Below are 14,125 nucleotides of genomic sequence, written 5' to 3' on the forward strand. Positions count from 1 at the left end.
TAAAAATTAAAAAAACCTTTTCATACACATCTTTTCTCCTTCCATTACACTGCAAAAACAGCCCTGCTTGAAATAAGCCTAATATTCCTAGTCAAATTTGTCTTATTATGAGCAGAAATATCTCAGCCAATGGAGTAAGAAAGATTTTCTTGATTCAAATTCTTAAAACCAGCAAAATAGTCTCAAAACAGTCAAATTTTTTCTTGAAACAAGACTTTTTAACTCAGAAATTAGTTTTTTGCAGTGTAAATCCGCTCCTATTCAAGCAACTAGGTACCAGGATGCCATTATCTCCCCATGTTCCTCATCTTTCAGTGCTCCTGCTCTGAACCACAGGCAACGCCAAACAAGGGCCTGGTTGGAAAATAAAAAATAAAAAAACCTTTTCTCCTTCCATTACACTGCAAAAACAGCCCTGCTAGAAATAAGGCTAATATTCCTAAATCTAGTCAAATTTGTCTTATTATTAGCAGAAATATCTCAGCCAATGGAGTAAGAAAGATTTTCTTGATTAAAACTCGTAAAACCAGAAAACGTCTGAAAACATTTCTTGAAACGAGGCTTTTTAACTGAGTTTTTGCAGTGTAAATTCACTCCTATTCAAGCAAGTAGGTACCAGGACGCCATTATCTCCCCATGTTCCTCGTCTTTCAGTGCACTTTATCACCCCCCCCTTCCCTTCAGTCCCTCTGTCTCTGTTTTTAATTTAACAAAGACCCAGAAAGGGGGGGGGTTTGGTCCAGCTGCCCCATATGTCAATCACGTACCGTTTGGACGTGTAACAAGTTCGTAAAGGAGTGTAGAGGATTGGAGGTGTGTCTTCTGTGTACGAACAAAGATGTGGTTGGGGGATTCCTCATTTCCCCCCGTTATCGCTCCTCTCCACCAGGGGGCGCTCTAGCTCTGCGGGGGGCAGCGTCCCACCCTCATGCGCAGCGTGCCGGTCTTGTGCAGCTGCCAGAGCTGCACGAACTCCTCGGGCATGGCGTGGAACCAGGTGTAGGGCAGGATGTTGTCGTAGTAGTGGTGGCTGACGGGCCGCTCGTCCAGGTCCACGGAGAACGGCCAGAATCCGTAGACCGTCACCTCGTCGCACAGACCCAGCGCCAGGCTGACCAGGAACAGCCCAGTGGACAGACGCTTGGCGTGCACGCCGTGGCCCTTCCAGAACTTGCCCACCGAGTGGAGGAACTCCGGGTGGGCGAAGAGCATGGTGAGGTTGGAGGACGAGTCCTGCAGGGCGTAGTACGCCCGCAGGGACGGCTCGGTCCCGGTGCTCATGGAGAACGCCGGCATGTAGATGTAGCTGGAGCCGTAGGCCTTCATACTGTCCACGAAGGCTTTCCTCGACCACAGCAGACCCTGGAACCTTCAAGAGGTGGAGAGAGAAGGAAAGTGGTGAGTAGAAAGTTAAAACCTGACCAATGAGACTTGATCAACACAGAGCTGAAACCACAAGTTTCAAAGTACTGCTGTCAAGCCATTGACATTTTTTTGCGTTTAATTAATTAAGATCTGTCATTAATTAATGTAATATTAAAGAATTTGTTCTTAAATTGCTTGCCTGGGTAAATAAAGGTTAACCCTTGTACTGTCTTTGGGTCAAAATGACCTCTCCTTCTTTCCTCCTGCTCTCTCCTTCCTTCTTCCTTCCTTCTTTCTTTACTCCCTTCTTTCCTTCCTTCTTTTCTCCCTTCCTTTCTTCCTTCTTTTTTCCCTTCCTTCCTTCTTCCCTTCCTCTTTTCTCCCTCCCTTCCTTCTTTCATTGTTTTCTTCCTTCCTTCTCCCTTCCTTCCTTCTTTTCTTCCTTCGCTCCTTCCTTCCTTCCTTCCTTTTTCCTTTTTTTTAATCTCACCTAAAAATTGCTGATAAAAGCCCTCAACTTGAGGTATTTTCCTTTAAATTCATTACATTATTGTGGCAGATCAAAACATTGATATATAAAAAAAGTGGCTTTATAAAGTAATTTATTTATTTTTTTAACGGACTTGAACAGATGCAGTCGTAGCCATTTACAACCACTTGGCAAGAACATTCGGCAGCCTATTGGTCGCAGACGTGCACATGCGCGGGCTGCTCTCCTCCAGTTTAAATGAAATGCTAATTCCTTGCTGACAGATTAAATAAAAGACATTTCCAGAGACATCCTGAGTTTGACCACGTATAATATCCACAAAACTTAAAAAAAAAGGGTGGCTTTGCAACATAAAATGCAGTCTTTCCACACTCCAAATGGACATCATATCCTTGGATAAACAACGGGTCACTGAATTAGTTTGCTACTTTAGTCATAAGGCGTGCTGCCGATTGTTCGATGCTTCTTTGGTCTCACCACCGCTAGTTGAAGTGGTTTAACCATTTTGTTGTACTCCAACTAAAGCTCCTGCTTCAAAGGCCCAGTCCCAATCCCCCCCCCCTACCCCTACTTTTCATCACTACCCCTAAATTTTGTGCGTTCCCCGTGAGGGTAGTGGTGTCCCAATTCCTCTTTGCATGTAGGGGTAGTGGGGATATCGAGGGCTAGTGTGTATGAATCTAGCCCTTCATAGCGAGGGATTTCAGATGTTGACTCCCTGACCGAGGGCCTGAGAAAATTTCCCAGGATGCTTTACGTTTTTGTTTGTTTGTTTTATTACGATCCCCATTAGCTTTTGCAAAAAGCAGCAGCTATTCTTCCTGGGGTCGTCATACACTCATAAGTGACAATACAGTGTACACACAATACAAACCAAACAGAAGAAATACTAATTCTCATTCGTCATTTTTAGACTGAATCAAACAAAAAACATGGCGGACATTTCTCATTTTTAGTGAATAAAATCAATATTTTGAGTTAGTTTCTGCATAAAAATGCGTTTTGATTACATTTCTAGCGAGAAATATATATATTACTTTCATAATATTCACTCAGTGAATGTACATAATCACTCGCTTGCCCGTTGTTGCAAAGTCTTTTCAGATCTCGCCAGAATAAAGGCTGATTTAGGGTTCTGCGTTACACGATTTAACTCGATTTAACGTGGAACCATAAATCGCCGGCGGCTCTTCTCATCCCGAAAACATCGTAGCAAATTTCTTAACAGGCGTTATTTGGATAAACTGAGCCCAGGTTGGGGATCTTAACGGTTACTTTTACGCCTGAAAAAATATTAAAACTTAATAAAGTGGCATATTAACAGCGCTACAGCTGAAATTAAAACAGCTTTTATCTCTGGGCTTCCTGATATGGTGTGACGTATGTGCAAACGTAACTACGCAGTCGCTTACGTACCCGAACGTAAACCACGCAGTGACGTAGCGAGTGGTGTCCCAATCCCTAGGGAACATTACAAGGGCCCTACGGTTTCTGGCTTCATTTTTAGGGCTAGTGGTAGAAAGTAGGGGGTGTATTGGGATTGGCCCAAATAATGATATAGGTTTGTAGTGTTTCCTCCCTTCGCCACAACGGCCCGCTTGCATGGTCATCGTTGAAGTTGCACCATTTTTCAAACCAATTCTGGTTCATTTGTTTCATTCAACACGTGTCTTGACCCCGCCCTAACTTGGAGGACCCATGTGCACCAAAGCTTGACCTTCCTGATATCGGATATCCTGAGATGTTGCTTAGACATTTCTGCATAATGATCTCCAGTAATGATGCCAATATTTAAGTGTGCCAGTCTCTCCTGCGTCAGAACACCACAAAACAGGAAGCTGCCCCCGTCCCCCCCACCCCCGTACTTCACAGTTGTTCCAAGGCCTGCAAGCTTCTGCTTTTTTACTCCACATGTAACCATGGTCATTGTAAACAAAGAGTTCAATTTTAGTCTCATGTCTCCAAAAGTCCCTAAACTGTAATCTGGCTTTTTTATGTTGCTTTTCGAGTGATGGATTCTAGATCGCTGAGGTCGGTCCAGGTCCAGGTTTCATTGTGGACGATGACCCTCTCTTTACAGTAACTTATTCACAAGTTCTTCTACTTTTTGTTCTGGGAGGGACAAAAGCTCGTCCATCTCTGGGACACAGAACCCGTCTCCTGGACCCACACTGCAAAAACTCAAAATATTACCATGAATATTTGTCTTATTTCTAGTTAAAATTTCTCATTTTTAGTCAAAAAATCTCATTTCACTTCAAACAAGAGTCATTACCAGAAAAATTACTTGTTATTTTACAATTTTCACCTGTTTCAAGTAAATTTTCACTTGAAATAAGTAGAAAAATCTGCCAGTGGGACAAGATTTATCTTCTCATTACAAGCAAAAAAAATCTTGTTCCACTGGCAGATTTTTCTACTCATTTTAAGTGAAAATCTACTTGAAACAGGTGAAAATTGCCAAATAATAAGTTATTTTTCTGGTAATTACACTTGTTTTAAGTGTAATGAGATTTGTTTGACTAAAAATGAGACATTTTAACTAGAAATAAGACAAATATTCTTGGTAAGATTTTGAGTTTTTGCAGAGTGTGGTGTTTATACTTTCATATAATTGTTTGAGCAGATGAAGATTAACCCCTACCATGACTTGTAGAGCCTCACATTTCTCTTCTGGACATCCTTTCTGATTTCCCATGATGCCATACGAGGTAGCAGTATGTTTGAGGTGTGGCTTAAATACACCTACAGATGTGACTCCAATTAATTAAAATACTGTCAATTAACCAATCAGGGAGCTTCCATAGCTGTGACATCATCATCTGGGCTTTCCACAACTGAGGCATAGTAATTTAATGTAAGCGTGTATTTCTCATTATTCTGGCATTTAGCTAATAGAAAATAATCTTGGTAGTTTTAACAGACAGAAAACCAGGAAACTTTATTCTGATTTAATGCCAGACACCAAGGAAAGAAGGTTAAATCTTTTTTTTACAGTGTATGTAAACTTTCCTCCACTAGAAGATGCTTCAAGTCTTAACGAGTTAATAAAAATCCAGTTTATATACTCTCGTGCTCTTAAGAGCCGTTTTTCTGCATGTTTTTCTGTGTCGACTGAGCGGTTACAAGAAGGATTAAAGCTAAATATCAATTTAAGAGTCAAGATTTCAACTTTAAGTTACTCCACAAAATCCAGGATGTTAAAGAAATAAAAGGTCTTGGCTTGTTGTCTTCTTTTTATTTGCTTCAGTCTTGTTAAACTCCTTGTTGTTTTATTGAAGCACTTTAATGGCCTGATGCATTCGTTTCGTTTTCCATTATTCTGGAAAACCTCAACGACAACTGTCAGTACTAAATGTTTTAACTTTAAAAGGGACATAATGTGCCATTTTTTCAAACACGAACATGTCCTGAGGTCTTAGGGAACGTCTTTAAAGTCATGAAGGGAGACAGCATTGATCTCTTTTTACCTGGTTGCACCAGGTGTGAGGGGGCGGAGTCAGACACTAGACTCCGCCCCCTCACCTCTGCAGGGTTTACATCGTTTGAAACCACATTAAAACTTTGCACCGACCAGTTCAGACAGACAGCGAATGCAACGTCCTGTGTGGACGTGTCACGTAACAGACGCCGGGGGGGGATAATTCCAGTCTGATCTGGATCAGTGGATGTAAAAGTGCACTTTTTGTGGAGATGAGCCAGAAACGATTCTACATTTGTTTGTGTTTTGTGCCCATCGTCAACTGTATTTTGGAGGAACATGGAAAAATGTCACAATCACACCCAAAGATATTATCTCGAAAATTGAATGTGATGACAAACCAATATGCTTTATAACAAATCTTATGCTTCTCATGGGTACATTAAATATTCATAAGATGAAATTCTCCAAGTCCCTTCCAAACTTTGATTTATTTACAGTGGAATTAAACTTAAACACTTTAGAGCTAATGTCAAATAAGAAAAGTGAACAAACACCGATGTACTTTAATAGCTTACTTTCAGTAACCCCAGAATAAGGAGATATTTTGTGCCTTATTTTATTTAAATTTATATGTTTTCTTATGTTTTTACATTTGTTAGGGGTGTGGTTTTCTAGGACCCAAGTGCAGGAGAGAGAGGGAGGCCAGAGGCAGGAGTTCTCAAAAAACAAAGGGTTTAATTCCAAAAAGGCAAAAACAAAGCGCTGCAGAGCAGGATCAAAAAACACAAAAAACCAGGAACAGGAAAAACGACGAGGAGACATGGAGGGAGAACCAGTACGGACCGACAGGGAACCAAGGAATGACAAGACAAGATATACTGAGGGGATAACGAGACAAGACGAGACACAGGTGCAGACACAATCAGGGCAGATGGGACACAGGCGGGGCAAGACAGAACTGAAACTAAGACTGGGAGGAAGTGTCAAAACCCTGACAACATTTGTACATTATCCAATTGTTACGATGGAGTATTAGGGCCAAACTAAGACAAAAAATTTTTTGAAATTACGAGAATAAAGTCAAAATAATATGAGAATAAAGTCGTAAAATTACGAGAATAAAGTCATAATGTTGCGAGAATAAAGTCGTAATATTACGAGAATAAAGTCGTAATATTATGAGAATAAAGTCGTAATATTATGAGAATAAAGTCATAAAATTACGAGAATAAAGTCATAATGTTGCGAGAATAAAGTCGTAATATTACGAGAATAAAGTCGTAATATTATGAGAATAAAGTCATAATATTACGAGAATAAAGTCGTAATATTATGAGAATAAAGTCATAATATTACAAGAATAAAGTCGTAATATTATGAGAATAAAGTCGTAATATTATGAGAATAAAGTCATAATATTACGAGAATAAAGTCGTAATATTACGATAATAAAGTCGTAATATTACGATAATAAAGTCGTAATATTACGAGAATAAAGTCATAATAATATGAGAATAAAGTCGTAATATTACGAGAATAAAGTCATAATAATATGAGAATAAAGTCGTACAATTACGAGAATAAAGTCATAATGTTATGAGAATAAAGTCGTAATATTACGAGAATAAAGTCATAATAATATGAGAATAAAGTCGTACAATTACGAGAATAAAGTCATAATGTTGCGAGAATAAAGTCGTAATATTACGAGAATAAAGTCATAATATTACGAGAATAAAGTCGTAATATTACGAGAATAAAGTCATAATGTTGCGAGAATAAAGTCGTAATATTACGAGAATAAAGTCATAATATTACGAGAATAAAGTCGTAATATTACGAGAATAAAGTTGTAATATTACGAGAATAAAGTCGTAATATTAAGAGAATAAAGTCATAATAATATGAGAATAAAGTCGTAAAATTACGAGAATAAAGTCATAGTGTTGCGAGAATAAAGTCGTAATATTAGGAGAATAAAGTCATAATATTATGAGAATAAAGCTGAATATTACGAGAATAAAGTCATAATAATATGAGAATAAAGTCGTAAAATTACGAGAATAAAGTCATAATATTATGAGAATAAAGCTGAATATTATGAGAATAAAGTCGTAATATTACGAGAATAAAGTCGTAATATTATGAGAATAAAGTCATAATATTATGAGAATAAAGTCATAATATTACGAGAATAAAGTCGTAATATTACGAGAATAAAGTCGTAAAATTACAAGAATAAAGTCATAATGTTGCGAGAATAAAGTAGTAATATTACGAGAATAAAGTCATAATATTATGAGAATAAAGTCATAATATTACGAAAATAAAGTCGTAATATTATGAGAATAAAGTCGTAAAATTACGAGAATAAAGTTGTAATATTATGAGAATAAAGTCGTAATATTACGAGAATAAAGTCATAATATTATGAGAATAAAGTCCTAATATTACGAGAATAAAGTCATAATATTACGAAAATAAAGTCGTAATATTATGAGAATAAAGTCGTACAATTACGAGAATAAAGTCATAATATTATGAGAATAAAGTCGTAATATTTAGAGAATAAGGTTGTAATATTATGAGAATAAAGTCCTAAAATTACGAGAATAAAGTCATAATGTTGCAAGAATATAGTCGTAATATTACGAGAATAAAGTCGTAATATTACAAGAATTTATTCTCGTAATTTCCAAATTTTTTTTGTCTTAGTTTGGCCCTAATACTCCGTCGTAAATTTTAAATATCTACACTGAGAAAGATTTTATTTTACATCCAAAATGAATGTCTGTATGCCTGCAGTTTTTCAATAAAGTTTGAAAAACAAAAAACGCCCCCAAACTCCCTCCAAAATCCCTTCAGACACCAAACTATCTCCCGTCGGGGACAGAAAGTGCTGGACTGGTTACCTTTTCTCGATGATGCTGGGGTTGGCCGTGACCAGGTGAGTCCTGGTCCCCACGTCCTCCACGTATTGCTTAGAGAGCGGTGGCAGGTTGCACCTGAAAGGACCAAAAGCCACATGTTTATGCACCGTAGGGGGATTATTCTGGGTCGGAGGTTGTGCAGCCTGCAGGTTCTTTCCTGTCAACACAGCAGCCTGGGAACCAGCTCAGGTGAGGTGCAAACCTGGAATGTGCTTGGCGCACATTCCCCTCTGCGGTCTGCATACCTTTTCATTTCATGTCACACCACAGAGCAATTCCCGAACACAGCCCTGTTTATTTACACCTCCTTTTCTATTTTTATTCGTTCCTTTTCCGCTTTCGTGCAAAATTGCCCCAATCAATCCTTCTTCCATGCAACCTCATGACCGTTTCTAACTCTGGACCTCTGAAAAGGTCCTTTTATGTGGATTGGCATTGAAACTTCATGCATTTGTTCCATATGTGCAACGTCTGACCGGATCTAATGAGCCGTTTCTTAAACATGAGACATTCCCTCTTCATGTACGATTCAGTCGAGATCCAGCTGTTGTTTAACCGGCGGATTGTTTTATTCTGCTCATCCTATCATTTTTTTAATAGAATTTTTGGCACGACAAGCATTAACAGTATAAATGCACTTATGAATTATAATGCCTAGGTAAAGGACATTAACAAAGATAGTCCTGAAACAAAGAAATGCACACAAAATCAACAGTACGCCTTGACTAAGTTACATACAGATCGACCAGATAATACAGTGAAATCCTCATAATCAGACTATTCACCATATAGACGCTCCTCATGTTTCTAACTAGACTGTGTCTTATCTTCACATCCATCCAGCAGGGTGAAAACAAGTAAAACATACACACATACACAAACATATATGTATAAAAATACCTGCACACAACTAGGAGAAATAATATTACTCTGGAACCGCAGGGAAATAAAGCCTCTTAATATATGAGAAAAAATGGGCCCATATAGTGTAAAATTTGTCCGTGCAGCCATTCAATGTGCACATGATCTTTTCCAACTTTACACAGTTTAAAATAGATTTGATCCAAGAGACATGAGTAGGAGCTGCAGAAGATTTCCATCCAAATAAAATGAATCGTCTTGCTAATAAAGTAACAAAGGCAATTAAAGCTGCAAGCAGCGATGAACGGGCCCTCGCGCGTGCAATTTTCACCAATAAAAATCAAGTACTCAAAACTAAGTCCGATGACACCACCCACGACTCTTTATGTGAAACCATTCAAAAGTTATGGCATAAAAGTAGGAAGTATCAAATATGGACCAATCAGATGAAGGGGGGGCGCGCTTTTTGGCATCTAGCGTCGCCACGGTAACGCTTTTGACTGAGAAAAGTAATGCGCATCGTCGCAGGATCTAGACGCACATTTTGATGTATAACACACCTGGGTGCACGTTACGGTTCGGGCCGTATTAACGGCTGAAGAAATGGCATAAATTGCGCCAAAATTACAGGATTAATTCAAAATGGCCGACTTCCTGTTCGGTTTCAGCCATGGCTCCAAGAGACTTTTCTTTAAGTTGCGACATGATACAGGTGTGTACCGATTTTCGTGCATGTACGTCAAACCGTATTGTGGGGCTTGAGGCACAAAGTTTTCTAGGGCGCGCTGTTGAGCCGTTAGGCCACGCCCATTAATGCAAACTATTAAATATCAAATTTTTCGCCAGGCCTGGCTTGGTGCAAAATTTGGTGACTTTTGGGGCACGTTTAAACACAAAAATACTGGTGGAAAAGCACCATTATTCACTCCTGCACTCGTTTCTCTCTCTTTTGACCTCACTGTGGCCCATTTTTCTATCTGGGCCTTCATCTCCCGGCTGCGGTCGACAGCAGCTTTCGTAGCTCGTAAAGTTTAAAGGATTCTCTCTCAGAGGGTTTTATTCCCAGAGACTCCCCCGCCCCCCCGTCCCCCGGGCGAGTTCTCACCGCATGACGAAGTCGGCTTTGTCTATGTCCCGCCCGCAGTTGCTGTGCCGGAGGATGCCGCCGTTGCCGACCACGGCACACTTCTTCAGCGGCAGCTGCAGAGGGTTGTCCTGGGAGGAAGAGAAACATGCAAATTACAAAAAAAAGACATTCAACCGTCACCATTATGCAGGGAAGGAGATCCACTTCCTGCTCAGTTAGATTTAAACACTGAGGCCCTCGGTCTTTATGCCCTCGGGTCGGGGGCTTATTTTGGTCCCGGGGGTGCCGACGGACCAGCAAGGGGATGTGAAGCCCGGAGTTTCCAGAAAGCAAGCTAAGGTCGTACGGCGTATGAATCAGACTCTGTTTCTGCAACACAGTCGACATTATGTGTCTTAAAATTATCTCCTGAACAGAGTCGGACAGCATGTACTTCTTAACAGGAAGAACATTGTCTCCACGGTTACAAAATATTAAAAAAATGCCAATTTCTAAGTAAGAAGGTATTAAATAAACATAAATGCACCGACAAGATCTGATGTTTAAAATAACTTTATCAGTGCATTTATGTTTGGACTATTCTTACACTGTAGTGGAAACTGGGCCTGACTAGATGTCCTTTATGAAGTCTCTGAGCTGCGTTTGTCCCCTTGTACCCTGCAGGCCTGTCCAATCAACACCCTGACTTTAATCGCCGTGGCAACTGCCTGTTCCTTTTGGCTAGAGATGCTGCTGGGAGTTTGTGTCTGCAAATCTGCATCAATTTCCTGTCAAAAAAATGTTTTTTCACTCGTTTGGGCCCAGTTGTTACTTTCTTAAATGCTTATCCAGCAATAAGGGGTACTTAGTATTACCCGGACAAGTTTTTCTCTCCCTTTTCAGCTTCTGAAGTAACACTTGCTGATTTTAATGGAGTTTTTACATGACTGTGTTTGTATTGATGCTACTGATTTACTCTGATTTACTTCCCTGAGGTCCAGACTCCACACAAACATCACCCACACTGCAAAAACTCAAAATCTTACCAGGAATATTTGTCTTATTTCTAGTTAAAATGTCTCATTTTTAGTCAAAAACTCTCATTACACTTAAAACAAGAGTCATTACCAGAAAAATAACTTGCTATTTGACAATTTCCCCCTGTTTCAAGTAAATTTTCACTTGAAATAAGTAGAAAAATGTATGTTCTCCCCTTCCACTGGCAGATTTTTCTACTTATTTTAAGTGAAAATCTACTTGAAACAGGTGAAAATTGTTCTTCAGTGATGAGTCTTGTTTTAAGTGTAATGAGATTTTTTTTGACTAAAAATGAGACATTTTAACTAGAAATAAGACAAATATTCAATGAATGTGGTTTTACTGCTATTTCAACATTTAGAGTCATCACCAGAAAAATAACACCAGAAAAATAACTTATTTGACAATTTTCACCTGTTTCAAGTAAATTTTCACTTGAAATAAGTAGAAAAATCTGCCAATGGGACAAGATTTATCTCATTACAAGCAAAAAAATCTTGTTCCACTGGCAGATTTTTCTACTTATTTTAAGTGAAAATCTACTTGAAACAGGTGAAAATTGTTGTTTTTTCCAGTGATGAGTCTTGTTTTGAGTAAAAATGAGACATTTTAACTAGAAATAAGACAAATATTCTTGTTAAGATTTTGAGTTTTTGCAGTGCATAGATGACTACGCTGGGAAAAGTATTTTAAAACATCTTCATGAGGAACCAAAAAGAAAAAAAAAGCAATAAAACGTGTGTAAAATTGGTGAAAACTGAAATGGATTTGTGAAGAATGGGCAGTGTGGTTATTTTAAAGCTAAACCGGCACCACATCCTGGTCTCGGGGAAGGACCGGTGGTCTTTCCTCCCCTGGACATGCAGGTGTGCAGCAGCCAAATTCCCCCGTCTTTCCAGTCCCCTCATTATCTATTGTTAGCGCCGACTCTCCACCAGCAGCCGCGCGGTGAATCACTCTTCCTGCATCGTCCAATCTGGCCCTTTGTTGAGGACGCTGGACTTCCATCCCTCAATAAAGGCCAGAAACGTCCCTTCCCTTTCCATGTCTGGGGCTCGGATTGAGCAAGACAGCGGAAACAATCGCGCTCATTATTCCTCTTGGAGACCACATGCATGAGAATACACACACACACACACACACACGCACACACACACACACACACACACGCCTTTGCCCCCGGTGGGCTCTCTTGGACCATGACGGGGACAGAGGGGGGGTTTAGAGAGAGGACAATACCCTTGAAACGGTTCATTCAAGGGGGGAAGACCAGCAAGTTTGGCAAAAACTTGAGAAGAATACGCCTTTATTTCCATCTCTAGAAGCTTATTGATGCAAGTTGTTTTCAGACATTTTTACAGATTCTTTATGTTCATTGTTCATACACAACGAAACTACAGGTGCTTTATTCTTATTTAGATAAAGTGCAAGATTTGAAAAAAGAGAAAGCAAGTATAACTTAAAAGGAACAGAGATTTAAAAAAAACCCAGATTCAGGACTAAATTGATGGAACGTTGTGTTTCTGTGAAAGGAATCAGTTTATGGAACAATCTGAATAAAGAAAACAAAGAATCCAAATCAAACATTACATTCAAAAGAACAATTAAAGCCTGTATGTTAAGTAAATATAATGCAATATGTTAGTTAAGTTTGATTGACATACCCATAGCCGGCGGTAATTTCATTTTATTTTAGTTTTTTATTTACTTAGTTGTTGCTTTTTTTTAATTTTTAATTTATGTTATTTGTGAAGTTATTTTTTGGGAAAAAGGGGCAGATTTGATAAGATTCTTCTTCTTTCTTCTCCCTTTTCATTCACAATTTATGAAAATTTTTGTTTGTATTTGTATTGAATTTGTTTTATTTTTTTGAATGAAATAAAGAATAAAATGAAATGAAAATGAAGTGCAGAGAAAATAAAAGTAGGGTAAGTAAAAATATAAATATGTAGTAGTAAAAAAAAGGAAACAATGCTACACAAATGTTCCAATAGTTGCTGAAGAAGACGGTAGGAGGTTGTGAAGGGAATTTTACAGATTGATTTGAAAGAAAAAATGGGCAACATATCCTATTTTTTTCTGCAAAAGGTGCCCAAATGCAAAAAATGTCCCGATATAAAATGAAGGTGAGCTGAAAGTAGCAACAGTTTGGGTGTCTGAAGTCACCAAACACCAAAACATCATCAGCGAACCTGAGAGTAGCAATCAGCCGGCTCTGTTCAGCCCACTAAGCTGCATGGATACTGTATATACGGCCCTAACCGGCAATTAACTGCCAGAAACACTGATCTGCACATTCCCTGGCCGGTGCCCAGAGCCCGGCGCCGCGGCCGGCTCGCTGCAGCGCAGCCGGCCGTCTGTGTTCAGACCTGCAATCACGGAAACAGCAGCTCAGAATGGCCGGGACTGGACCGTAACTATCGGTTACCGTCCCTCTGAGAAATGCAGAGCCAGCAAAGGCTGCAGGCTGGAAGGGGAAGAGCAGTGGCGCGGCTAAAAATAGGCCCTGCAAGCATCCGATGCACACAAGTGCTGCCATAACCTTGGGCAGAGTGATGCTGCATAGTCGGAGAGCAAGACTGATGCCGACGAATATTAAAACCCTGCACACCCTTGTGATCCTAGACAGTATTCAGGATGTCACAACACAGTTAAATAGCCTCGGTTTGTCCCTTTGGACCGACTGAGTCACTACGGTTTGTGTTATTGTAATTTCAAACCAGACAAATGCAGGAAGGTTACAAAGGAAACAGTTTTCTGACTTTACTGGCACCAGCGTATCCGTAGATCAAGGACGTCTCCGAACAAACGGGATCACAGACGTGGAGGCTCGTGCCGCCGGCACGTGTCACTCGCTCTCACATCCCTCCTCTCGAAAACACAGATTCAAAACTGGTTTTCTTGGCACACAAAGAGAGATATCTACAGAGCATGAAGCGCCGTGCAACAAG

The 14,125-nt window shown here is 39.5% G+C and overlaps 1 protein-coding gene across 1 annotated transcript in view; it reads right to left on the reverse strand.

The window, feature by feature from the left end:
* Positions 1-349: 349 nt before the first annotated feature.
* st8sia1 (ST8 alpha-N-acetyl-neuraminide alpha-2,8-sialyltransferase 1) overlaps positions 350-14,125 on the reverse strand; it is a 28,356-nt gene continuing 14,580 nt past the window's right edge. Inside the window, exons 3-5 of the mRNA XM_061714311.1 lie at positions 10,176-10,285; positions 8,192-8,284; positions 350-1,369 (exon numbers count right to left, since the gene is read on the reverse strand). Coding sequence (XP_061570295.1) covers positions 898-1,369; positions 8,192-8,284; positions 10,176-10,285 — 675 coding nt within the window. The 3' untranslated portion in view covers positions 350-897. The remainder of the gene's footprint in view (positions 1,370-8,191; positions 8,285-10,175; positions 10,286-14,125) is intronic.

The sequence above is a fragment of the Cololabis saira genome, chromosome 23 (assembly GCF_033807715.1).
Source record: "Cololabis saira isolate AMF1-May2022 chromosome 23, fColSai1.1, whole genome shotgun sequence".
Lineage (NCBI taxonomy): Eukaryota > Metazoa > Chordata > Actinopteri > Beloniformes > Belonidae > Cololabis > Cololabis saira.